At 42.1% G+C, this 27578-nt stretch overlaps 1 protein-coding gene across 4 annotated transcripts in view; it reads right to left on the bottom strand.

The window, feature by feature from the left end:
* Window positions 1-27283, bottom strand: part of agap2 (ArfGAP with GTPase domain, ankyrin repeat and PH domain 2) — a 31940-nt gene extending 4657 nt beyond the window's left edge. Inside the window, exons 1-18 of one of the 4 annotated variants that reach the window (XM_087833703.1) lie at window positions 26107-27283; window positions 24869-25988; window positions 19785-19843; window positions 13555-13642; window positions 13297-13382; window positions 13029-13164; window positions 11374-11508; window positions 11094-11212; window positions 6864-7016; window positions 6640-6714; window positions 6199-6303; window positions 5523-5703; window positions 4958-5086; window positions 4692-4826; window positions 4270-4329; window positions 3826-3977; window positions 1658-1748; window positions 1302-1524 (exon numbers count right to left, since the gene is read on the bottom strand). In XM_087833703.1, coding sequence (XP_087689829.1) covers window positions 1302-1524; window positions 1658-1748; window positions 3826-3977; window positions 4270-4329; window positions 4692-4826; window positions 4958-5086; window positions 5523-5703; window positions 6199-6303; window positions 6640-6714; window positions 6864-7016; window positions 11094-11212; window positions 11374-11508; window positions 13029-13164; window positions 13297-13382; window positions 13555-13642; window positions 19785-19843; window positions 24869-25988; window positions 26107-26166 — 3107 coding nt within the window. In that variant the 5' untranslated portion in view covers window positions 26167-27283. The other 3 variants (XM_006793977.3, XM_006793978.3, XM_006793979.3) reach the window with 3 other exon arrangements.
* Window positions 27284-27578: the final 295 nt, after the last annotated feature.

Raw genomic sequence — 27578 nt, 5'->3', positions numbered from 1 at the left:
TCTGTGACAATGAATCAATTTTGATTTTAACTGATGAACTTTTTTTTTAAAACCTACTAATAAACCTAATAATGGACATCAATGAGTTTTATTCATAGTTTAAATCTCATTTAGTAGCTCTAAACACAAATGTAATCATTTGTGTACAAATCTGCTTAAATAACATATTTAATATTATTTTAGACTTCAATATTACTATAATCAGTGTTGGGGAGTAACGGAATACATGTACCGCCGTTACGTATTTAAAATACAAAATATGAGTAACTGTATTCCGTTACAGTTACCGTTTAAAAAGGTGGTATTTAGAATACAGTTACTTTGTTGAAATAAATGGATTACACGGCGGTACTTCCCTGTTTCATATTGTGGCGGGTCAGGACTGTTTGGGTTTTGTTTGACAGCTACGTTCTGTTGTTCCAGGTGGCAGCGTTACGGTTGCCATGGTTACAGGGTGACGCTCTCTCTCTGCGTGTTTCCTGGGTGAGAGAGGCCTTTGTTGTTGTTGTGCTAAGGTAATAGGCAGAATGCTACATGTATAGCTCTAAAGAATGTAGCATCATAGGCAGTGTAGTCCGTGCTGCAGGGAGAATGGACTGCCATACCCGTTATGTGTCTGTGAGCGAGGGAGGAAGAAAAAGGAAAAGTACGAGCTGTCATCGAACAAAAACGGGAGCTGGAAGCATGTAAATATAATAATAACCACTGCAGCCAAGAAGAGAGCCTGACGAGCCCAGTTGTAAGTAAGCTATTAAGACTCGACTGTACACCGTGTTCGTGTTTTCCTCCAAAAACAATAAGTTCCGTTGGAGCAGCCTTTCAACGCCTCTCTCTGTCTCTCGCTAGCAAAGTGACCCAGACAACAAAGTAAAGCTAGTTTTCGGCTACGAGCCCGACACAGAACCCACCGTATTAGCCAGAGGTCCCTTTACTACGGTTCGGAGCCGCGGACCTTCAGTAACAGTAATAAATCACAGCAATAGTACATTCACGTAGTTGTAAACAGCATGATAATATATTAAGTAATCCAAAGTATTCAGAATATGTTACTCTCATTGAGTGACGTAACGGAATACGTTACAGAATACATTTTGCGGCATGTATTCTGTATTCTGTAATGGAATACATTTTAAAAGTAACCTTCCCAACACTGACTATAATTTATTAAAATGATTTAACATTTTTCATGAAATGTTGTCAACTGACACTTTCTGTACATTTTATCTGCTTAAAACTTGTATAGGGTGTACAGGGTTCTTTACAACAGTTTTTGACGTGTGCTGTGATCTGGCTCGACCCACCGTGTCGCACTCGGTGTGGGTTTGGTCCGTCCTTGGGTGCAGCTCTCCCAGATGCTGTTGGCCATGTGGTTTCCGATGGCAGCCAGCACCTGTGTGAGCTCTCCTGGCCAGTCGTCCAGGTCCAGCGAGCGCACACGGGACAGGTGAGTCCCCAGGTTTCGGTGGATCCCTGAGCACTCGATGCAGATCAGCGCACCCAGATTGAGACTGGCCCAGGTGGGATCTGCAGGATGGGAGAAGAGAGACTGCTTAGCAAGAATAAACGATGAGCCAGTGGCTGCACCACCACAGTCTGCGCATGGTGTGAATTATGCTCCAGAGTTAATGTGCAGCTGTGCCAACATTTAGGAACTCACTCGGCGCTTCGCAGTCCACACACTGACTGTTGCCTTTGGCATTTCGGATGGCCTGCAGCGCTACGGCCTCGCTCTGACTGCTCCTCCGCGCCTGCACAAACACCCATTTGCATCATTTATTCATATCCACACAAGTGCTTCTGTTTCATAAACAAGTGGTGCTTAAAATCCAACCGCTACCTCAGTAAACACAACGAATAGTAACACGCATTGATTAGAGCAGATTATGACACCACGTGGCATTAAAACCGCAAAACAAAGACATTTTATATTGAACTATTTTTAAAGTTAATAACATTTACTTTCTGACATTTTATTTGAGAGCCTTAATTTGGAGTGAGTAAATGTTTTCACTTAGAAATTCTGCTTTGGCACAAACAACTCATTGCTCCAATCATGCGAGGCTTTGTAAAGATGCCAAAATAACTGCAGCACAACATGAGGATGTTTTAAAGATAGAAATAGCCACATGGACCAAACAGACGTTCTTGTAGTTTACAGAATAATCAGTCATGTCACTTAGATGCCAACATTAAATATACTCTGCTAATTTCCCCTAATGAAGACCATAATTTACTACAACTTGAAGCTATCAGCTGAGCCCATGAAGTCATCAGGAAAGTTTTACTGAGGTCAAAGATCAAACTATACAGCTTCTTCTTCTTCTTTTTTGTAACTGCAGGATTTTACAACTAATTGTAAAGTGAATCTTTATTGATATATACTTAGGTGCCATATGTAGTAATTAAGGGCACAGAGGAGGCTGTCAGAGTTTGTCTTTATGAGGGTAAGAGTTAATGACATCTGTTTAAATCAGTGCTATTTTCCCCCTCCTGTTTAGTGCATCATTCTCCTGGGTTTATATAGTTCCCTGCTTCTCTTCCCTACTTTTTTTAAAAAATGTTATGATTATCTTTTAAACAAAACAGGAGAGCAGTTGTACAAAACGTATTCTGTGGTGTCACAGAAAGAGTGGATGATTTTAGAAACATTGTAATATGTAATTTATTTAAAAAACAAAAACAAATAAACCTTTTAGGCATACTTTTCCCATTAAGGTTTCACTCCAACAATTAAATTAAGATTGTGATGCATGCATAAACTACTGTAGGTAGTAGGGGCGACCGTGGCTCGGGGGGTTGGGAAGCGTATCTGTAACCGGAAGGTCGCCGGTTTGATCCCCGGGCTCTCTGTCCTGGTCGTTGTGTCCTTGGTCAAGACACTTTACCCAACTGCCTACTGGTGTTGGCCAGAGGGGCCGATGGCGCGATATGGCAGCCTCGCTTCTGTCAGTCTGCCCCAGGGCAGCTGTGGTTACAACCGTAGCTTGCTTCCACCAGTGTGTGAAGCAAGCTACGTGAATGAATAGTGGCATTGTAAAGCGCTTTGGGTGCCTTGAAAAGCGCTATATAAATCCAATCCATTATTATTATTAGGTTTTTACTGGTTATTATTTGCATGTTTTTCACTTAAGAGCGCTTCCATTTGAAGTAATTTACCAGCAAAAATTCATCCACAAACCTTATCTTTCAAAACCTTTAAGTAATCTGTGCTGTAAATGCTCGTTTTCCATCCACCTGCCTTTTAAGAACCAACCTAAATTTTAACAGATTTGAGAACCAAAAGATTCATAAGGCTATAGTTCAGGGAAGTTTGGTTAATTTCCAGGGAAATTACCGTGCACATAACTCGTGGGCTGGATTCCTGGTGAATTTCTTTTAGGTTGCAAATATATAGCGCCTCTAAAAAAATGTGTCTTCTTTATTGGAAAAGAGGTGTGAGACTGTGTGGGTGTGATTTGATCAGATATGACTGGGATCGGTGACAGCAGAGACTCAAGCACCATCAGATTTAGACTCAAGTGTTTTTAAAATTTGACCTGTATTCTTCCTGGCATTGCTTTCTTTTCCCGCTCTGCTCTCTGCCCCCACACTGCACTTTCATTCTGTCTTGCTGTGATCAGTCAATCAAACCTTCACGCAGCTATCCAAAGGAATAGTTCAAGAGCAGGGAACAGTTTGTGGATTCAATTTTTGCCGTAATATTCTTCTCTTTAAGCCTCCAAGAAATGATGTTTTTAGACAGCAAGATCATTTTAGTTTAGGTGGAAAAATGGTGAGAATAAGTAAAGAATCCATTTCTGAAATGTGTTTTCTGTACATGTTTACCTTGTTTCTGCCACTCTCACAGGAACCAAGACTTGCCAGGATTTGGCTCTCTATAGCTGTGACCCACGAGTCCCTCTCGTCCATGCTCGGAGCCTCAAAGTGCCACGTCTGCCCAGTAAACGACACTATGATGAAGTCGGCATTCTCTTCCTCTGCGAAGAGAGGGTGAAGCCGGAGAAACATGACATGAGATTTGCTGCATTCGACAAACCGAGAGAATGAATCCATTGAACTTTCAGTCGGTGGAGGAAAAATGAATGAAAAGTAAAACAAAACAAAACAGTGGTTTAGATTCAGACATGAGGACAGAAAAATCTTTGGGTTAATCACACTGAGGGTAATTCAAAAAAACAATGGGGTGTAGATTATGGATGTCAGGCACACAGGGAAGGAAAACAGTCAGAGAGCACAAGCTGTGTCAGCACCATCACCCTCACTTGTTACCTGTCTTATTAATGTTTCTCAAGCTACCAAAGCTCTTTAATTTCCACATTTTGCGTTTGGCTGCAGAGCGAGAGATAAGCAAGAGAAGAGAAAGAGGAGTGCAAGTGTTAGGAAAAAAAGGCAGATACGAAATATTCAGAGAAAGACAAACACGTTTATTAATCTTTATCCACACAGAAGAGAAAGAACGGGAAAACAAGAAAAGCTGCGCAGGTTAAAAAAAAGTCAGAATATAAGCAAGTGTGTCTTAGTAGAAAGTCAAGACTATAAAAATCTCTCAGAACTAAAGAATAAAGATTTTATTTAGTTATTATTTTGAGTAAAATTGTTTCTGTATTTATAAAGCAAATAGAAAACCCAATTTCTTATTAAACGTAAACTTTTAGCATCAGTAGTTGCGCCTTGTGGAATGATGATGTTACCTTCGGCTTGCCCGACGGCTGCATCCCCTTTCTGATTCATGCTCTTCTTCCTCCTGTTCTTCTTCCTGTCGCTCATGGGAGATGATTGGCTGGGATCTTTTCCACCAAACGAACCGGCTGTCGCTTCCAGGGCATCTGACATTTGGCGCAAACATAACAAAACACACATGACAGAATTGTTTTCAGTCGCACCGGAGCTGAGGCTGCACCCAGGGTGTCTGAGCCGGCGATGGCGGCTGAAAGGTTTCATTCCCTGCGGTACGTACCGACACTTTGTGCTTTGGTGGACAATGAGGAGGGGCAGCGCTGAAGTCCTCGTTCACCTCCTTGAGGGGACAAACCGCCAGACCGGTCATCGGCAACGACAGAGAGGGTAGCTGGACACAACTGAGGAACTGATGAAGAGAGAGAAAGTGAAGTGTTTATGTACAATAGGCCATATTTTTATGATCTTTCAGGCTAAGAAATGTAAATTTATTGTTATCTAAAGCTTTATTTTCAAGTATAAAATTCCAGGAACAAACATATGGAAGGAAGATAAAACTAGAACCTGCAATCTTTTTAATAGCCAGCAGAGGGCGACTCCTCTAGGTGCAAAAAGCAGATTGTATCGAAGGCCATGACAAAACTAGCATTTTGTAATATTATGGTAACAGTTAAGAGTTAAAACGCATGATAAAGGAGGGTGTGTTTCAGGAGAAAGTAAACACAACAATCCTCGATTTCTTGGTCAGATCTGCTCTAAATAAGTGGATTTATCAAAAAGATAAGAAGACATGTCCATCTTTTATATACAGTCTTCAAAGTATGGTCTATTTAAAGAAGACGTACCTGTACTGGTGCTATCAGCGGCTGGCAGCTCTTTACTCAGCCCGTTGACTCCAGGTACAGCTCCAGGGGGGGCAGGCGAGGGGCCTGTCGGTGCGACTGCTCTTGGAGGACGTTTCCCGGGAACTTTAACAGTCACACGCAGCAGATCGATTTCCTTTCCATGGGTATTCTGTGTGTAGTCCTGAAGAGGACAAAATGTTGCATGTTTTTAAATGGTAAATGGTCTGTATTTGTATAGCGCGTTACTTGGTCCTAAGGAACCCAAAGCGCTTTACACTATACACAATCATCCACCCATTCACACACTGGTGATGGCAAGCTACATTGTAGCCACAGCCGCCCTGGGGCGCACTGACAGAGGTTTTTAATCATCTTAGTGATCTGTAATGTTTTCCAAAACAGTCTTTAAGTCAGTCATGGTTTTTTTTTCCTCAAAAGGCCCTGATTTAAACAACTGAATTAAAATATGATGCAAATAGCATCACATCTCATGAATTCTGCTAGAATACCTACATTTCTGTAGATGTAACAAATAAGAATGGGTCTTTCTTTCCAAAACCAATAACAAAAACAATCTAAAAGCATAACGGGTCCCTTTAAATGTGAAAAGCTGCAGATCTTCTCTCCCCCCTGCTCGTTTACTGTCGCATTGATCGGTGTTGTGGTGTTTTCTTACACTGGAGCTGGAGTGATAAGACAGCGTGCCATTGTTGGACAGGGTGACATATTTCTTCTTCCACTCCTTATTCAGAGAGCTCCCACTCCTCTTCCACAGGATGCCCTGTCAAAAGCATCAACCGGGGTTGCATCAGTCACAGCAAACCACAGTCTGAATCTGCCTAAATTTAGAGCCGCCCCTTCAAAGCGTACCAGAAAGAGTTCGACAGCAATAGCTGAGAGCTCTTGTATTAATAGAACACCCTTGAGAAAGGTTGAAAAGGATGAAACAACAGACTTCTGTGCTGCTTATGTAAGACAAAATAAATAGACAAATGTATTTCTGTTCCCATCTTATTTCCGACAAGGGAATTGGCTCGTGTTATTGTTATAACTGCAGCGTGTAAATGCCCCCATCACTGGATATTCGGCTTATTTTTGCTTGTAACGGAAACCAAACCTGTTTGATCGGAACGCCCCGCAGGCTGCTCAGGTCGCCTTTAGCGTCGCCACCTTTTTTGTCTGTGTCCCGGTTCTGCAACGAATCCAACAGAATTGAAAGTGTTAAAAAAGAAGAGGAGACGATTTCAGCGGGGAGAGTCAGAGGGGGGCGAATGGAGTGAAATGAGAATGAGATGAAGGAGACTAAAAGGTGCGAGACACGAGCAGTTGGAGGTGACTGACCTTGAAGAGCGAGGGGCGTCTGGGGATGTTCTTCAGCGAGCGAGAGTTGACGCTGCCTCCCCCGTCTCCCTGTGCAACTCGCAGCTCTCTGTGGCTCACCACAGGGGTGGAGGGGAGGGAGTAGGCGTAGCCGATACTGGGGCCATTACTGGCCTGAGAGGAGGAGGGATTGGAGGAGGAGGTGGAGGAGGTCAGGAGGTCAGGATGGGAATGGAGATGAGAAGAGATGGAGAGAGTGAGGATGGGGTGAAAGATGAAACAGTCACAAAAAGGTGATGATGAGTGACAGCGTGAAGTCTTCAGTCGATCGGTGTGATTGATGGAAACTGATGGATGAAGAACAGGGCGGGCCGTGTTTTCACTGACTAAGCTAAAGTAATCAAACACGACACAAGCGTTGGTGTACACAACCTTAGATGATCCTTTGAATGTCATTTACATTTTAAATATCACGATTAAATCATATGTTCTCACAAATAACTTAAACAATGAGGGATAAAAACAGGAAAATATTAACAGTTGGAAGTCGTGTCCGATGTACTGAACTCTACAGGGTGGGCTCATTTTTAACATCAGTGCCTTGATGCCAGTAATAGATGAACATTATATTTCTGAGATAAATATAAACGCATAATATTTGGAGTTTAGATTTTATTTTTATAGTCACCGGGATATTTCCAGGGATAATGCTTTGGTCCACCAGCAACAATTTGTTAAATGTTAGCATTCATGTCTGTTTTATGGTTATTTTCTATTTTACTTTGAAGTTTACATGTACTTCCTGTCTCTGTCTCCCCCTGATTCCCTGATTGTTTTCAAAGTAATCCACTATTTCCGTCTGAATATCACAAAAAACAAAGCAAATATCTAACATTTAGTATGTACCTGAGTAAATGTATTGCTTCACACCACTGCTTAAAGCTGCATAAGTTTTCAAAATGTATTTTTTTAATATACAATATATTTAATCCTCTTTTGATTATATTTGCGCTACAAATATACTAAGCATTGAGGTTAATGCTCACTTCCACCTGCTCACACGATCAGTGAAAGTTCACTTACATGTCACATAACCTACTGCTGCAGGTCATCGTGAAACAACATATTCAAAAATGAGAAAAAGGAGTTATGATTTCCAAAAAACAGCAACATGATTTACTGTATGTTGCTCGCCAGAGGTGACTATTTTCCCGCAAACCTGCTCTAAGAGGGAAAATGACCCCAGTGTACAAATACTGCAGTTCCTCTAATGGCCACTAGAAGGTGGCTCTGGATGAGAGTCAACCTCCGTTGTCTCTCATGTTAAAGTGTCCATATTTGTATCATTGTGTAACGTACTTACAGTCTGACAAAGGACAGTTTGGGGTCTGGTCTTGGATTCTGGAGTTAGGGGCGTGGCTGCTTTGACTAACCTCTCCACCTGTAATACGGTGCCTTTTGGAGCATGCATGCTTTATTTGCCTTTTAGCTCTAATTGGTGTCTTTTCTGTGCATTTCACCTGTACATTTTATCTATGCAACATGCGTGCGTCACCCTTTTATCTAAACATGGTCACTTCTGGCTACAGAAAACAAAATGGGACCAGTCCAACACCAGTATAAGCAACATTTTGTTATTACTCATGAAAAATACTTTTTGGATTTGTCTTTGAGCCAAAATGTGATGTATTCAAAGGACGTCCTTTAACATAAAGAATATTTGCTGATTAAATAATCATTAAAGTTATTTTGATCCAGTCTGACGGTAAGTAAATAAATAAATATGTGTGCCAAATTTCCTTGCAATGCATTTGGTAGGTATTGAAGCGTGTGCTGCTGACTTACGTCCCCAGAGTCTTTCTGCTAGCACAGCTTAAAACATGATCAGCTGGCATTAGAAGAACAGCCGGAGCGCTGCCTTATAAAACGGTGAAACAGTGCTTTAATTTTGAAGACAGCATCAGCATAGCAACAGCAGAACACTTTCATCAGTGTCCTATATTTATCATGTCTTATGTAATATCTGTCTAGACCGAAAGAAGATTGTGTTTACTCAAACAGTCGACTAATAACTACCGAGAAGGTGTCACACCTGACTGTCATAGTCGCTGCTCTCTTTCTAACACAGTCCTTTAAATGTGCTCAACGTGCTGAACCTTTTGTTTTGTGGATTTTAAGAAGATGTAATCAGCAACGAGGGCCAAGAAATATTCGAATCAATAATTGAATCCGGACAAATAATTATCTGAAGTAGAAAATACATGATAGAATATCCACTCAAAAATATGTTTTGTCCCTGATAAACATGAAGCAAAATAATTTTATTAAAATCCAACTAAATATATAAAATCAAAGGTTTATTCATTCAAATAATGAATCATTATAGAAAATAAGCTTAGATGATATGAATGTAAAACAATCACGTAAATTTCATTTGACCAGATTCTGTTAAATTTACTTTGAACATTTTATATGTAATCAAATTATTTAAAATCCGCAATTTGGGATAAATATTTTTTGAGTGTGTGGTGGAAAGCAATCACTACCGTTATTTCAGGTATTGCAATTTAATTTACGTCTGCTTTTCAGAGGGATATATTGCACTATTAACTCACTGGGTTTACTTAATATCCACATGTCTTTTCATCTGAAACATCTGTAGTTGGTGAAAAAACTCATGCAGAAGAAGAATGTAGAATGTATAAATTTATATCTCACAGCAAACTGTGTTGTGCTTTTTTCCAACAATGAAAAAAAAATCATACTTCTGAGAAACTAACTAGAAATTTCGATTTAATACCAGCAAATTCTGACAGAAAATATTTTTTTAAATGGCAAAGTCAAGCTTTCAGTACACAGAATATTTTGTACGGTATATTTTTACATATTGTTCTTAACTTGAGTTTAGGTTTTGTGTGTATTTGTTTGAAAGCAGTAGTTTCATTTTCACTTATTTCTTACCAGGAAATGGTTACAGCACGTTACAGCGCTCTGTTTTATCCACATAAACTCACAGGATCTCACAGTTTAGCCAGCTTGGTTTTAAACACTGTGCTGTGAGATATACCTGTTACAGTGCACACAATAATTTACACATTATGGCATTAATATCAATATTATTAATGATCAAATAATAATTCCTAATAGATGTAAGTTTTCAGTTATATATTTATACACTTTTACATTATAGTATGTCAACTTTTCTTCTGCGTCTATGTGAAGTCAAAAGCACAAGATGCCTCAGTTATAAAGCGAGCTTTTTCATATTTTAGAGTAAAAACATAAATTAGATTATTGTCAGTCCAAAGACATTTGACATCATGCTCTAAACCTTAAAGTATAATAAAGTAGGAATATAGTACTAGGTCCTTTTAATGTGTAATAATAAAGGTCATCATTATAGAAACTGGTATTGTTAAGACATGGTGCCATACCAACAGGATATCTGAAGGTGGGGGGAAAGGTGTCACTTCATTAGTTGGTTGGTTTGTGGCTGTTTCACAAACCAACAAAATTAGGAAGTGTGTTTAGTTAGTTTTGGTCCCACAACAGAAAGCTTTTATTATACACGACTCCTGGCTGGTGCATTAATGTCCATCTTATTATAAATAAATACATAAATAAACCTTTGTTTGTGCAAAACTTAATTTTGCAGAAGATGCATGATATACCTTCAGGCCTAGCCACAGTGATTGACATGTTGCTACCCTGTGATGGTGAACATTAAATTCTCCAAACCGGTGGGTAGACCATCGTTGGATATTAAGGAGAAACTAGCGCTCAGTCTAAAACGACCCCATTAAAGAATGGTTTCTTTAGTCAGGAAGAAAAGTCATCACATAACTGAGCAATATAAACAAGGGAACAAGTAAAAATATATTTCAAAAGGAAGTTACCCCCAACAACTGCTGAGCATTTTTGTGAAAAGCTCTATGTGGTGAGATAAGATCTTCTACCACTAAGTTTTGAAAACGGATCTGTTCTACTTACCAAACAAAAAACTGTTTCATTTTATTTACCACTTTTGTGCCGCAGTTTCTTCAAAATGTGTAACACAAAGTCCACCGATCACATGCAAAAAGTTACCGGTAGGTAGTTGCTTAGAAAAAGGCTTGAAAATGTCAGAATTATCAAGATAAGGCTATCAGGGATGTGTGGTTTGTGTTTCATTAACCATTAAATTTGCAAATGCAATATGGGGTATCTCCTATAGGAGTTACCCAGCAGTAAAACCGAGAAAGGACGTGTTACCTGTCCAGGGAACGATGCTGATCCAGGTGTGGAGCCTCCCGAGTGACTGGGTGAGTTGGGCAGAGACTTGCAGGCCTGCAGTGCCGCCTGCTTCTTCTGAGCTACAATCTTCTGAGCAGCTGAAAAACAAACACTCAAACAGTTGAGTCTGTTTCAAATGTCAGTGTGTAAATAGTAGTGGGTGGATATTTTTTTAAATTTTATTTTCCTTGTAAATCACATCCTTAAGCCTGTTCTTTTGTTTGTGCTGATATCACTTATAAAATGTGAGTCAGCTCACCCTCTGAAAACACTCGGTCAACGTTGAACCCGTAGGTGGCGCAGGTCTCGTAAAAGAGGGAGTGACGCACGTCAATACACAGCTGTCTGGCTCTCTGATCTTCAATCACGCGAGGGTTGGTGCTGCTGATTTTATCTAAAGAAAGAAACAATATCAACATTGTAACACCTGCTTGTCCCATAAGCATCTTCTTTTGTTGTGGATGTTAGGAACCCATTCCTATGAATGCAACTCGCTGGACACTTTGCACATCTTGGCAGTAATCCTTAATTCTTCATGGCATAGATTCAACTAGGTGCTGGAAACATTCCTCGGGGATTCTTGCCCATATTGACATGATAGCATCACACAGTTACGGAAGACATGAAGCTCCTGCCACATCCTGAAGGTGTTGTGTTGGATTGAGATCTGGTGACTGCGCTGGCCTTTTGAGTAGAGTGAACTCACTGTCAGGAAACCAGTTTGAGATGATCTGAGCACCACCAACAGCCTGAGCTGCTGATACAAAGCAGGATGGATCCATGCTTTCGCTAGATTCTTACTGTGCCATCTTAATGCTGAAGCAGAATTTCAGTCTCATTAGAGCATGTGACGATTGTCTGTTGTCCAGTTTTGGTGAGCTCGTGTACATTATAGCATCGATTTCCTGTTCTTAACTAACAGGACTGGCAACCAATGGGGTCTCTGCTGCTTCAAGGTTTGACGGATTGTGCATTTATTGAGCTTCTTCTGGACATTTTGATTGTATCGGGTGGTTATTTAAGACCAGAGGTGACCTTCAGCATTGTGTGTGGACTTCACTAGTGCCTACTATGCCTGGTGTATTATTGGTTAGTTATGTCACCCGCCTGTTAGTATATTTTATTTGTATTTTGTATTTTGTGCTTTATATTTGTATTTATTATTGCTCTTAACTCATTCTGTGAAGCACTTTGGCATACCTGTGGTTTTTTAAATGTGCTATATAAATAAAATTGTATTGTATTGTTATTTGAATTATTGCAGCGTTCCTATCAGCTTGCAGCAGTGACCATTTTCCTCTGAACTCTGGCAAAACATGGCATTTACACCCAGAGAGCTGCTAAGGGAGGAGACCCTGAATCCTCCCTTAGTTAGGCTGCAATAGGTGTAGGCTGCTGGGGGACTCCAATGATGCATCCCTTCAGTTACTCACTCACTATGTGTTAATAGACCTCTCTGCATTGAATAGTACTTGTTATTAATCTCTGTCTCTCTTCCACAGCATGTCTTCTATCTTGTCTTCCTTCTCTCACCCTAACCGGTTGCAGCAGATGGCCCCGCCCCTCCCTGAGCCTGGTTCTGCCGGAGGTTTCTTCCTGTTAAAAGGGAGTTTTTCCTTCCCACTGTTGCTTACTCATAGGGGGTCATGATTGTTGGGTTTTTCTCTGTATTACTGTGGGGTCTACCTTAGAACATAAAGTCCCATGAGGTGATTGTTGTTGTGATTTGGCGCTGCATAAATAAAATTGAATAAAATTGAATTGAACTGCTGCTCACTGAATATTACAGTCTCTCATGAGTTAAGTTTAAATGCACTGAGTTCCTGTCATGTGACCGACTGACTAACTTAACTTAAGTTAATAAAGGTTAGGGTTCTGAATATTTGAGGGTACATGACTGATTTGTGCGTTTACCTTGTGTGCCGACCACTATGACTGGGATGTCTGAGCGGAAGGCGCTGAGCTGGCTGTAGAGCTGGTAGAGCTCCTGGAAACTGGCCTCATTCTCCAAGCTGAAGACCAGAATGACTGCATCAGCCCAGCTGCTGAACTGCAGGAGGAAAAGGATAGATGGACAGATGTTATCTTACTGTGCACTGATGGACGATGAAATGTGCAGTGTTACAGGTCTGTCGCACTCACACACACAAACACACACATACACATCATCACAAAGAAGCACCTGAGCATCAGGTGGTCCAGCCTCCTCTCTGATCAATAATAAATGACTCTGACCATCCACCAGCACTTCCTTTTTGTACCGTCCACCTGTCAGGAACAGTGACAGTGACAGGTTATTCAGCAGAGTGACACCCCGAGGATGAAGCCATATCATGCACCAGGTTTCTGAGGTGTCTCTCTGAACAGGTTAAACATGATTAAATACAAAACTCACGCACACAAGAAGACACTTTTTAGATAGGATGTGCTTGTGTCTTACCATCAGGTTTCTCGACTGCTGAGTAACTGCCTGTGATGTATTTGTTTACCAGCGCCGATTTGCCACTTTTCAGACTTCCCAGAACACCCTGAGAGAAGGAGGAAGGAAATGCAGCACACACAAGTTGATTCAGGTTCAGCCTGCATGCACATTTACAGCACCATGCATCAAATATAACTCTCAGACTAAATTAAAACACATCAGACGCAGACTTTCAGTTCCTCCATCGGATAAGCTTTGGCTCCTTTTAGGCAGATTACACTGTCTTTTATTTAATCTGTATTTTCCGCCTGTAGACTGCTTTGTCATCCACATACAGAAATGTGCAGCAGTGAGTAGGTGAAGATAATTCTGAAAGTGCTATAAAAGTGCTTCATTGTAATGCAATCTGGTAAAAGTCCCGTGTTCAAAAATATTCGGGGAAAGTATGATGCCCATTTTTAGCTTCATATTTTTATTTTTGGATTTCACTAGAGAGGCTTTGAACAATTCACTGCTCAGTACGAGGGCTTGGTGCAGCACCTCAGTTCATCTGGTGTCTGAAACAACCTGTATTGGCACTTAAAGAGCTTGGGAACCGCTCTGTACATGGTTCAAAAGCTCTTTGTGGCACATAACATTTCATGTGCTCCAGTTTTTTTAGCCAGACATACACAAGAGAACAATCAATAAAAATAAAAATAAAAATAAAAATAAAAATAAAAATAAAAATGGCTATAACTGAACATTAGTTAATTTGAGATCAGTTTCACTTTATATTTTTCCCTTTTTTTATCCTTGACTGCTTCAAGCCAACTTCCTTCTGATTGGCTGCCTCTCATAAACCGAAGGTCTGGATGGCAGGTGGGTGGAACTTCTGGGCTCACTGGCAAAGTCTCAAGTCAAGTTGTTTTTTAGTCAGAAAATAGAGCAACATTTTGATGGAAGTGCATCAACATGGCGACCAAAAAACAACAACAATGCAAAAAGTGGAGGTTTCTTCCTGTTAAAAAGGAGTTTTTCCTTCCCACTGTCACAGAGTACCTGCTCATTTTTTAAGAAAACTAAAGCAACTTGAGGCAACTGGTACTGTGATTTGGCTATTTAAATACTATTTAATTTAATTTAATCTTTTTCTAAACTAAACCCAGTAGTTTTTATGATTAAACGTGACCAGATAATTTTGGCTAAAGTGTGAAAAATATGTGGCCTACGACTCAAACTTGTGAGTCTGGTGTAGGCAGGGAAATGAATCGCTATCACAGCTCCTTTGGTCTCCAACTGGGATTTCTTTTTATTTAATTGGAAAACAGGAATTTTGTTTACATGGACCTGAGTCAGTTTATATGAGAGCGGACAGACAAAATGTTTAGGAATATGAAAATAAAGGTGCGAATTTTTAGGTCCAGGACTATGAATCAGTGGTCATGATTATATAACAAAATATCGTTAAAACCGCTTTGTGTTGTACTGCCTACAGTGAAGACAGGTGTGCGGTGGCAACCTTAGTATCTCTCTGAGAATGTAGGTAAATGTACTCATTGTTTTCTTGGGTAAATCTAGTTTTGGGACAAATTTTCAGAGCTTTTTGGACTGTCTTTATCTGTTGTGATTTGTGATCCTGTACAGGGTTTATGGCCTTAGTGACCAATGAAATAAAGGTTTTGGATTTTTACCCATTCATTTATTTGGGAGGTTCAAAATCTCAGCCCTGAGGTGTTGCAAAGATGGTTGTTGAGTTGCAAGACATGTTTCTGTCAGTATGCGGTTTTCACCGCTCAGGTTACACACAGCACCATGTCATATCATTTCTACTAAGTTACACTCAATGGTGGTGAACAAAATTAAGATTTTCCATTAAAGCCAAAGCACTACCAATATATACATGAGCAAGTATTTTCCACCAGAAAAATCAATTAGCAGCTATTCTGATACTTATTTTCTTGCTAAAATGCCTGTTTTTAAAGATTCCAGCTTTTCTGCTGAGGACTTGTTCTCTTCCCTTTTCATTACTTTAATAGTTTCAGTTGTTTAAACAAAAAAATGCATTGTTCACTTTGGACTGTGGGAAACTGTGAGAAGATTTTCACACCATTGTCTGAAAATTTGCAACTCAAATGAGAAGATAATGAGCATCAGCATCCATTATGAAAAACATGATTAGTTACAGTTAAAATTAGCGTCACATCCACCGACTGAAACAGTAAAATGCAGTTTAAATGAACTCAACAGCAAAAACAGTTACAAAATAAATTAACATGATGTTAGTCAGAGGGCTTGTTTGGCTATTTGAGTGTTTCCACTTTTAATACTTTGCCATGCTCACAGAACATTTTAATCCAGGCTTTTTAATTGTTATTCAGCATCACTGCAGTGCAATATGAGCACCTCTACTTAATTCACCGGTACATTTAGACCCTTTTTAGAGGTCCTCAAGTGCTAATTTCAGTGATGCAGATTTAAAACAGACTTTAACTAAAATATAGCAAAGTACAAATAGTTCTGATAATGTGGGGACATTGCTGTGTCTGCTTATTTTTATTTGTTCTCTAAAGAGTGTCAAACACGTTCACTAATATAGCTTAAATCACCAGAGATGATTAGCTCATTTTAACCTTCTGATCCACTAATCAGGCTGGTATATTGTTGCCAGCCAAGGAGCTGATGTGCATTATTATTTTAGTTTAAAAATTTCTATTCCTATTCTGATCAAACTGGGCTTCAGTGTTTGTTTACAGTACAGCTGATATGGTTTATGTTTAAGGCTACAGTTTATCTCATTTATTCGCTGCAGCTTCTGTTTTACACACATTCATTGACGATGATTTCACATAACTAAACAGTCTGCTGTACTGTTGTCGATTGTGCATCTCCCACTTGCTCTTATATTTTTGTCATTTTCTAGTGTCTAGTTTAGTGAGGAGGATGGGGGGGGGGGGGGACAGAGAGACCAAAAAGTGACGTTAGCTGGAAAAACAAAAATTATTTTATCCAAAGTAGTTTTTCATGCAAGTCGTGGAGGCTTTGTGTGTTTTCCAGTAGCACACAAGTCTGCATACTAAAAGGAGGGCTTGTACAGTTTGAATGAAAACACTTTAATATAAAACAACTCTGTTACCAGTTTGCTTTGTGTACAGGTCTGCAGACTGGCAGGGTGATTCCCCAGTGTCTGTACTGAATAATGATACTTTAAGTGCTTGATGATTGGGTGGACTGCCTCTATGTGATTAACAGACTGAAATAATGTTTCTTATCTTATCTGCTTTTTCACAAATGGTTCTTTAACTTCCTAAATGACTGAATCTTTGCCTAAAGGCTCCACCCTTAAACGGGTCGATTAGATTGAACTCTCTGACTTTTCACTCTAAAAAGTAATAGTTTCACTCTTAGACACTACAAAAGGTCATCCAGTTAACTGGGCTGCTTCTGAGGGTAACATTGTAATGTTTATCCAATTGAACTGAGGTTTGCAAACAAACAACATGTTCCATTAATGTTAATTACAGGGCACTGCATGCATGACATTATGATTGGGAACTGAGGTTTGAACCTACGCTCGCCCCTGACTTAGTTTAAGAATTTGAATACTTTCTCTACTCTGCACAAACGTCCTGCAGACAGAACTCGGGACTTTAAAAAAAAAATCATCTTTACCTTTTAAGCTCATAATATCCAACAGATCTCTGCTGACCTGCTTTTCACGGTCCTTGACTCTTGAACAGTATTTTTGGTTCCTGTTTTGGTTTCTTTGATATCTATTCTCCTTTCTTATGTATCTGAACTTCCTGTTATCTGTTACCCTCACCTCCCCCTGACTTGTCTATTTGTTCAGAGACAAGCGTTTTCCACTTCCTGTTTTATTTTGGTAACTGCTTTTCGTTCTGTGCCGCCTCTGCTTTTCTTTTCATTCTAACAGTGTCAAAGAAACATTTTTTATTACCTGTACATTGAGTACATTGAGTACGGATTCATTTGGTGATGCTGGTTTGGTACGTCTCAATAAGTCACATACAGTGGGGCAAAAAAGTATTTAGTCAGCCACCGATTGTGCAAGTTCCCCCACTTAAAATGATGACAGAGGTCAGTAATTTGCACCAGAGGTACACTTCAACTGTGAGAGACAGAATGTGAAAAAAAAATCCATGAATTCACATGGTAGGATTTGTAAAGAATTTATTCGTAAATCAGGGTGGAAAATAAGTATTTGGTCAATAACAAAAATACAACTCAATACTTTGTAACATAACCTTTGTTGGCAATAACAGAGGTCAAACGTTTACTATAGGTCTTTACCAGGTTTGCACACACAGTAGCTGGTATTTTGGCCCATTCCTCCATGCAGATCTTCTCAAGAGCAGTGATGTTTTGGGGCTGTCGCCGAGCAACACGGACTTTCAACTCCCGCCACAGATTTTCTATGGGGTTGAGGTCTGGAGACTGGCTAGGCCACTCCAGGACTTTCAAATGCTTCTTACGGAGCCACTCCTTTGGTGTGTTTTGGATCATTGTCATGTTGGAAGACCCAGCCTCGTTTCATCTTCAAAGTTCTCACTGATGGAAGGAGTTTTTGGCTCAAAATCTCACGATACTTGGCCCCATTCATTCTGTCCTTAACACGGATCAGTCGTCCTGTCCCCTTGGCAGAAAAACAGCCCCATAGCATGATGTTTCCACCCCCATGCTTCACAGTAGGTATGGTGTTCTTGGGATGCAACTCAGTATTCTTCTTCCTCCAAACACGACGAGTTGAGTTTATACCAAAAAGTTCTACTTTGGTTTCATCTGACCACATGACATTCTCCCAATCCTCTGCTGTATCATCCATGTGCTCTCTGGCAAACTTCAGACGGGCCTGGACATGCACTGGCTTCAGCAGCGGAACACGTCTGGTACTGCGGGATTTGATTCCCTGCCGTTGTAGTGTGTTACTGATGGTGACCTTTGTTACTTTGGTCCCAGCTCTCTGCAGGTCATTCACCAGGTCCCCCCGTGTGGTTCTGGGATCTTTGCTCACCGTTCTCATGATCATTTTGACCCCACGGGATGAGATCTTGCGTGGAGCCCCAGATCGAGGGAGATTATCAGTGGTCTTGTATGTCTTGCATTTTCTGATGATTGCTCCCACAGTTGATTTTTTCACACCAAGCTGCTTGCCTATTGTAGATTCACTCTTCCCAGTCTGGTGCAGGTCTACAATTCTTTTCCTGGTGTCCTTCAAAAGCTCTTTGGTCTTGGCCATGGCGGAGTTTGGAGTCTGACTGGTTGAGGCTGTGGACAGGTGTCTTTTATACAGATGATGAGGTCAAACAGGTGCCATTCATACAGGTAACGAGTGGGGGACAGAAAAGCTTCTTACAGAAGACGTTACAGGTCTGTGAGAGCCAGGGATTTTCCTTGTTTGAGGTGACCAAATACTTATTTTCCACCCTGATTTACGAATAAATTCTTTACAAATCCTACCATGTGAATTCATGGATTTTTTTTTCACATTCTGTCTCTCACAGTTGAAGTGTACCTCTGGTGCAAATTACTGACCTCTGTCATCATTTTAAGTGGGGGAACTTGCACAATCGGTGGCTGACTAAATACTTTTTTGCCCCACTGTATATAAATGAGATGCCTGCAGCAGAGAAACGATATCACACTTTTTTCATCTGATTTTAACCAAAAACTCTGAACCTGTTACACATCAGGTGATGTCTTCAGCATCAGTTACCGTGGTGATCTAACAGGTAAAGAGAGAGCCCCTTTTATGACACTGAAAAAACTGACTTTAAGCTCTTTTAGCTGGCTAACCCATCCCCCCAGTTTACCTGGTGCTTGTTTTGGATTCCTGCTTTGTTTCCTTTGGTCTTTCCTAATTTTTGGATTTTAATTTGCAGCTTTTTTGTTATTTTGTTTCCCTCTTTGTCCTGGATCCCGAGGGTCCTCTCTCATCTCAAATTAAAATCTCAGATTAAGGTTAGAGGTATGTTGTACCAAAAATTGTGTAATTTTAGTATCTGTTTAACACACCAGAAGAAGAATCTTACAGCAGAACTCAAGATGTGACATATTTTGTTTCTAAAAGTCTTCTCTTCAAAGTGGTTCACTGATGATTGTTTCATTTTTCATTAAATATATATATATATATATATATACACATATATCTTTTTGCATTAGCCTCATCTCCAATACAGATAATTAACTATAAATTACTGTAATAAATTCCTCTTTTTCTAATGCTCTGGCAGTGAAGGAGGTTTTCTCACCAGTCTCAGCTCGGGGATGGATCTGCTCAGCGTCCACTCCTGGCTGTTGGCAATATTTACTAGAGAGAGAGACAGACAGGGACAAACAGTCAGCGAGGCGGTGACACATCATTTAGATTACATACAGTAAAAAGGGCAGCCATCTTAACAGCCTGTGGGAGGGCAATAAATCACACAGCTGCTGCGTGACTGGCCTCACGTGCGGCCTGGCAGGTCGCCTTAATGAATATAACCTTTCAGTCACGACGGGGGATCCAACAAGGTGGAGCCACACCGCTCTTTATCCACTCTGCTCTCCCCGTGCTGGAAATGACGGGCAGCTGTGCGCTGAGCGATGGAAACCTTTAGTGTTCAACTTGCTGCTGCTCAAAGATGTCAGGCACCTTTTTAGGTTTGGACTAAAAGAAATTACAGCTAAAAATATTTATATTTGACTCGTGATGAAATTATGACCTGGACACATGCGGAGGTGAAACAGCTATAAATGGCGTATGAGAGAAAGTAAAGTATGATCACCAAAATAGAATGACTTCAGTGACTCAACCGCTTTTCTGCCTGACAGCTGGCACAGTTTCTACCGAGCAGCAGCATCCAGAGGTAAACAGCAAACAAACAAGACACACAGAAGTGCCAAAAAACTGTGATTCCTCTAATGAACTGCCTGCAAAACCAATTAGTTCCCACAGAGCCCCCACCAGTAATAACTATACGGTCATGAAGAAAATCATGTTTACAGCCAGATATGAAAATAAACAAATAAATAAAACATTTTGGTCTGTTTTAGCTTTTAGAGGTCTTTGTCTTGTTTTTCCCTCCGTCTTCCTTGTTTAGTGTCAGCTCTTGTGTTTCAGTGCTCTCCTATGCCCTGTTTTGGTTTTACTACCTGCTTTTTGTTCCTTTCATCTGCTTTGTGATTGTTTGTTTGTGCCTTCTTCCCTCATGCCTCTCGTTTTACAATCAGCCTTCTGTCTATACATAATCTCCGCTCTCCCTCTGTCACTGTTGGATTGTCTGCTTGTCTTTTGTGGATTTCTGTGTTCCTTATCTTCAACCCCTTGTGCCTTAAAGAGCTTGTTTGGTTTTTTTTTTTTTTAACCTAATGTTATTATCTGGACTTATTATAGGCAATAAAACTGCCTTTTTGTTTAAACCTAAATGTTTATACCTAAATTCTAGTATATCACAAGTTTGGATTAAACTTAGGGGTCTGGCTATCTTACATGACCGGTGTGCAGTTGCTACCTGTCTGCTAAGTGAAGCCACTGAACTGCACATCTACACCAAACGTCTGCCTTCTGGAGCATTTTTAATGGTATTAACTGAGAGATAATGTGACCTGCTGCGCAAAGTTTGTGTATATTTTATTAGTCTGTCCATCTTTGAGGCTTTGAGTCCAAGTTCAGTGGGACACGATACGGTGACTACAGTCATATATTAAATAGTTTGTTTTAAAGTTCTCAAATTTAAAGGAAGGTTATTGTTAAAACTAAAACTTATAATCTATGCATGTATCTGTCTAAGTCATAGAAAGTCAAGAGACCAAGATCATATAAATGTCTGGTTTGTTTGGTCAACAGCCCAAAATCCCGTTTTCACTTTATATAAATAAAATAAAATGGCAGGATTTACTGGACAAATAAAATAAATATGAAAAGTTATTTGGGGTTCCTTTCCTCTTCAGCGACTTACCTAATCGACTAATTCTAAAATCATCAGGGGCCAATTTTAGCGGCAAACTTGGCTTGAAATTGTGTCTGTGATCGTGGCACACAGTCGTCTGCAGTTGTTCGGTCGCAGACAGCTGTGCCAGCGTTCCTATTGGGCAAAAGAGGTGGCATACACCCGATATGATGCGATGCCCACACCCAGAAACCCAGCTGCAGCTCCAGAGCCATTGGAGGGAAAGACAGACAGAAAAATTGATTCGTAGACATAAAAAGCATCAGTGGCCAGTTTAGGTGCTCTGTCTGGGAACCCATCAGTGCTTGCCTAATGACCTATCCTCTGGGGGCAGCGGCTGATGTTTCACAGCTTCCGGTGTAACCAGCAGATGTTTCGAAATCTGATAGTTTGCCCTAAAGTTCCCGTTTCACAGACTGCGTGTGATTTCACCATTTTACTATGAATGCAGACATCAAAGGGAACCTACTATGCTTTCCTGTATTTTTTTTGTCATACTGTTACGATGGTGGACTCTTGTATTAAACATGGCCAAGTTTCAGATAATTACATCAGTGTGGCCCTTTTATGGTCATCTCACTTTTAACCTATCAGAGATCACAGAGGTTATAGGGAAGAAAAGAGAGCTAAGGGTTTGTTTCAGGCTGCAGACAGGTCAAATGCTGGTTTCAGCATTGTGCTTGGCTCAAAATGCTCTTTTTTTTCTCCACTCGCCTCACGGATTGTTTACCTGCATGCAGCCAAATCCAGTCAAACATGCTTGGTTTATACGGCTCAGACAACGAACAGTAACCAAAAAAGATCAAACATTGTTCACAGATATCTGCAAACTCACATGCAGATACAGAGTGTGTTTGCAAAGATTAGAGGAGTGAAACGCGACAGTCCTGCAGTAACACCTCATAAAAAAGGATTTACTGAATGACTGTCGTGTTAGGCTGGATTCATATTTTTGTTAGGTGTATGTGTTAAGGTGACAATAGAGTCTGCTGACATGGTAGCAGCTCAGATTGAGTGCACTGTAATGCTAAAGCCAGGATCAACATGCTCACGGTAGCAGCATTAATTCTGATGTTTAGCAGGTGTCAAGCAGGCTTAGTTGACAGGTAGCACTCTGGACTGAAGCCGTGATGTCATTAATCCTGCACACGCTTTGTAGAAGTTTAACATCTCCATCTCATCAAGGTGGTTATGACTCTTTCTTTGTTAACAGGGAAAAAGTTATGGAGTCCTTTGGGCGACAGTTTTAGAGGCGGGGACTTGCCCAACTTGGAATTGATTAACTTTTGGACACAAATATGCATCAAATTGAAAAACAACTGGGAAATATTGTCTTGCATAGTGTGGAGGACATTTTCAGTACATAGTCTTAGGCTATTCTTGTATAGATATGGGCTTTGTCTTGTTAGCCAAAATTGTCCGATAAGATCTGGAGGCTGAAACAGTGATGACTGTGGTGCCTGATGGAGATCAGTACACACAGCTGCAAAGCTGTCTGCACAGGGCTCCATCTCCGTGGTTAAAAAAAGTTTTACACTTCTTCTTGCTGTGGGTTGATTGTAGAATATCTTGGTTCGCAACCAAGATTGCTGCAGAGTGGCTTTCCTCTCAAACAACATTGAATCTTCAGCTTCAAGGACCACTAATGCCTCTACAAGGTTTTTCAGGTTTTATATCGGTAGGCGTTACTTTTGATTCAGGAGCCATGCTGCCTGTGTTCTCCCGTTTTTCTTTCTTTCTTTTTTTTTTGATAAAGAAAAAGCATTTATCAGAAAATCCAAAGCAGGAAAGGAACTAGAGGAAGACAACGGGAGACCGGGAGGTTTTGGCAGACTACCCTGATAGATACACTGCCCGTTATCCTCAGTGTGAATGTGTGATGTGTCCTTCAAAAACAGATGATGATTAAACTCAGGCCTGCTTCTAAGTCTAACACCACACACAGCGATGATGTGTTTCACACGATTAAAAAAGGCACTTACAAACGAGCTGCTGCTGCAGCCGGCTCCCTCAGAAAAAGGCCAACTCCTACCACACACACACACACACACACACACACACACACACACAGACTTTGCATGTCTTTGTCTGTCTTTCTGACTCTAAGCTCTCTTTATGGCCCGCTGCTGGTGCCAAAAACGATCAGACAATGTGATCCTTCTGCTGCTTCGACACACACATGCCTACGTAAAGCCAATTATCCTCAGTCCCCTCGCCAAACCAATCACGAGTGATCCCTCACATCCCTCGTGTGCAGCCTGTAGCTGACATCCAAAACTTAATTCTGTTTTTAGGAAATTTTGTCTCTCAAGCATGTGTCACTGCACACACACACACATGCATGCACACACGCGCACACACACAAGCACACCTCCTCCACCCTATGTTTCATCAGGCTCTATAGCAGCAGCAGCAGAAGCAGCAGTCCTGCCGGTTGCCATGGCAACACTTCCTCCTGCCTTGAGTATGTGCGCGAATGTGTGCGAGTGTGTGTGCACGGTCGGCGAGGCTGGTCTGACTATTTGAGTGGAATCCACAGTGTGCATGTGTAACAGTGTGAATACACAATGAGTGAATGAATGCATAAACACACTCGCTCGCTCGCTCGCTCCCACAGGCCGACACTCGCCTCGTCTTTGAGCAAACATGTTGGTGAAAGAGATGCACTGTTGTACGCTGCAGCCGCTCAACTCACAACCCAACAATCCCGAAGCTTAGAAAAGGCACACGCGAGGTTCACACATGAATTTAAATTCAACCTGACGGAGACAAAGAGGGTGAGAAAGAAGGTGCAAAAAAAAAAAACAAGCTCCTTATAGTGGCAGATCATGCAGTGGGTGGACTATCAAAGACAGGATTAGAGATGTTCTTGATTCGCTGTGAATCCTCACTTCCCTTTTTTGACGTGGGTGATCGAATATCATCTTGTCTTTCCTCTTTTCTAATCATTCCAGCTTTATGGAGCGACGCAATCCGACCACCAGCTCCTTTCCCTTTTGGCTTCATTAGGAGACTTAAAGCCACGCTGGGAACACTGCTTAACTGTGTGTGTGTGTTGGGGGTGTTAGTGTCAGTGTTTGTGCGTGCAGATTACCCCTCTAGCGATGTGAAATTGGCCCCGCGCTCTGAGGGGAATTAGGTTAAAACTGTCCAAGATGATTCTATTGTCAATCTTCAGATCAAAGAACTTCATCTATCATCATTTTGCAGACGCACATGGCTTTGGGGAAACGTGACAGTGTTAAAGCCTGCAGATAGATTCTGTGCAGGCTTCTTTAAAAAGATCAACCCCACCCCACCCAAATCGTTTCTAATGGATGCCTGTGCACACATGAAGGTCCCTGTCTGAAGGATGGATTTGAAGTTGAAGAGGTGACAGTGATGATGTGTTTGTGACCTCCTACCTTCCTCCTCGCTGGAGTCTCTCTGTATATAGACGGGAGGCGCTGTGGAGGATGACCCCGCTGCCCCCGAGCTGCTCTTTGTGAAAATGCCACTGATGAACTTGAGCATCTTTCTGTCTTTAGCAGAGCCTCTATGGCCCTGCTGTCCTTGCTGAGCTTCTCTTGCCAGGCCCAGGTCTTCAGAGAGGCTGTTCAGGTCACTGTTATCCAGCGTGCGGCTTTTGCCTTTGCGAGCCGGTTTGGAGGCCTGGGTAGGAGGTGCGGGTAGGGAGGTTGAGCCGCTCTTCAGCCTGTCCTTTCTGGGGATGTCTCTCATCACTGCAGCCATGCCACCTCCAATCTCCAGCTGTATTCCAGTTTGAGCCTCGTCCTGCAGGTCCCGCCATCCTTCGGTCCTGCTCGCCTCGGCCCAGGAGGCCCTGCAGGGGCCTGGCGAGCGCGTCGTCACGCGGCAGTCCTTGCGATCGAGGCTCTGGGCTGAGGTAGGGCTGCGTTCTCTACCGTCCCGGGAGTCGCGGCCGCGGGTGGCCACGCTGCTGTGAGACTTGAGCAGGCTCACGGGCCGCTGTCCTGCAGGGCGGATAGGGAGGCTGGTCCTGGTTGGGGTGCGGCTGGGCTCGGCCACCTCCATAGGGGGCGTAGTGGTTAGAGATGGAGACCTGCATTGCTTTGCCTCCGGGCTGGAAAACAGCTTCTCGACTACGTCCGCTGACTTTGTCTTCTGAATCGTGACTCTCTCAGCAGGTAAGGGGATAGAGAGGTTGAATGGTGGCTTTTCAGCCACTTTACTGGGGACATTTGAGGGTAGTTTATCTGTCAGAGGGCTGAGGGATCTCCTCTCTCCTTCCTTGAGTTCATCAGCGCTCCCTTTCACAATGACAGCATCTTCAGCTCTTTGTGGTTCCCCTAAAACCACCCCAGCTCCATTTTCAGTCCGTGTGGAAGCTCCACCTTCAGCTTCCACTCTCTCATCTCCTGGTCTGGCCTCCACCTCCTTCCCCTGGTTGCTGTTCTTGGCCTCATCTCCATTCTCTTCCACAGCCTCTACCTTGACCAGGGTGAGGGAAATGAGGTAGGTGGTGCGTTGCTGCAGGGCGCCGCCTCCGCTCATGTGGTCAGGCTTCAGTAGACACACAGTAGATGAATGAAACCAGACAGAGCAACATGAGCGACCGACGCTTCGCCAGCGTGTTCGGATGTGAAACAATCTGACGACACGACAAGGACGAAAAACTTACACGGAGGAAGATTAAGTTTCTCCTCGGAAGACACAACAGCAGAGAGACTCTTGGGCTCATCCATCCCCCAAATCCCTCTTTCTTTGTTTCGGATTTTAATTTCCGTCACGGATTTCTTCTCTCAATCTAATTGTCATTTCTCTGTGATTCAAAAAGAAAATCCACCCTTCCTGACAACCTTCAGGACCACTGTCAGTACAGTGAAAGCAGCTCTTTTGTTCCTAGAAAACACCCAATTAAAATGTATCCACAACACATGCATGCAGCCACTGAGACAAAAATATCTTCATTATGGTGTCTGATGCCTCATTCTTTATGGTAATCATTTACATGACCTTATTTCATGTGCAGCGCTCCCTCAGCTTACATGTTGCTCTGTCCAACCGCTTCAAAAATCTCGATTCATTCGGAATAACAGCTGCCCTGCATCATACGTCATCAAGGATGTACTGGAGAGCAGCTGTAAAGTGAAAAGGTGAAGTCTTTAAAGATTCATTAGCGTCACCCTAAAGCAGCATGGCACAGTAACCTCCAGAGCTGAATGCAGTCCAGTCCAAATCATGGGCTCTCATTGCACACCTCACATGCGTGTTGACAGCAGCATCCATTCAGAGAGCGCGGCGGCAAAAAGGCAGGCAGCCTCACGGAGACGCGCAGGAAGGACACCGATGAGGGCTGGAGGGGATCGGGAGCAGAAGCCAGGGGAAGATGGATGGAATTCTGGGGAAATGCATGACCGAGCGAGGGCGCGTCCGGCCATCACGCCCCTCTCTCTGTCTCCTGGGCAGCCAGTGTCCTGTGAGCGCATCAGGCGCCAAGCACAAGTGGAGACGCTGAGGCGAGTCACAGCTCCTCGACTGCCTGTGAAGCCTTCTGACAGAGACACCGTCGCACAGGTTCAGCGAGTCCGAATCGCATCACGTACACACACACACACACATGCAACACACCCTCACACATGCACAGCGCTTCTCTCTCGCACTCTGCGTTTCTCTCTCCTTTCCGCTCACTGATAGGAATCTCTGATGTCCCTCCCTCTACATGCCCCTCCTTGTTCCAATAGGCGATCCATACAATGCAGAGCGATCCCGCTTCCCTTCCCTTGCTTTCCCCTCCTCTATTTTCTCTCCCTCTGCTTCTCCTGCTACTCCTCTCAGACAGTGCAGGGTCCCTGCTTTTTTTACGGCTCATCCCCATCCCCTCCCTTCCATCTTTCTCCCTGTATGCCGGAGAGGAGAGGAGGGGGTGAGAGGCAGGGACTGGTGGTAAATCATCAATGCACACACACACAAACTGGACCTGCTAAATGAGGGGAGGCTGCAGGAGAAGAGATCAGTGGTAAGGAGAGGCAAGTGTGCAGGGTTCAGCCAGGAATGACAAAGAGTGGGAAAAGGATGTGTGTGTGTGCAGAAGGAAAAAAGGCACTCGGGCTGGGTGTGTTTTCCAAGTGCCAGAAAATCTTCATCAAGATC

This window comes from Neolamprologus brichardi, chromosome 20 (genome assembly GCF_056152115.1).
Source record: "Neolamprologus brichardi isolate AB-2024 chromosome 20, ASM5615211v1, whole genome shotgun sequence".
Classification (NCBI taxonomy): Eukaryota; Metazoa; Chordata; class Actinopteri; order Cichliformes; family Cichlidae; genus Neolamprologus; species Neolamprologus brichardi.
The sequence above is the reverse complement of the archived record's forward strand: the minus strand, read 5'-3'. Positions and strand labels throughout refer to the sequence as shown.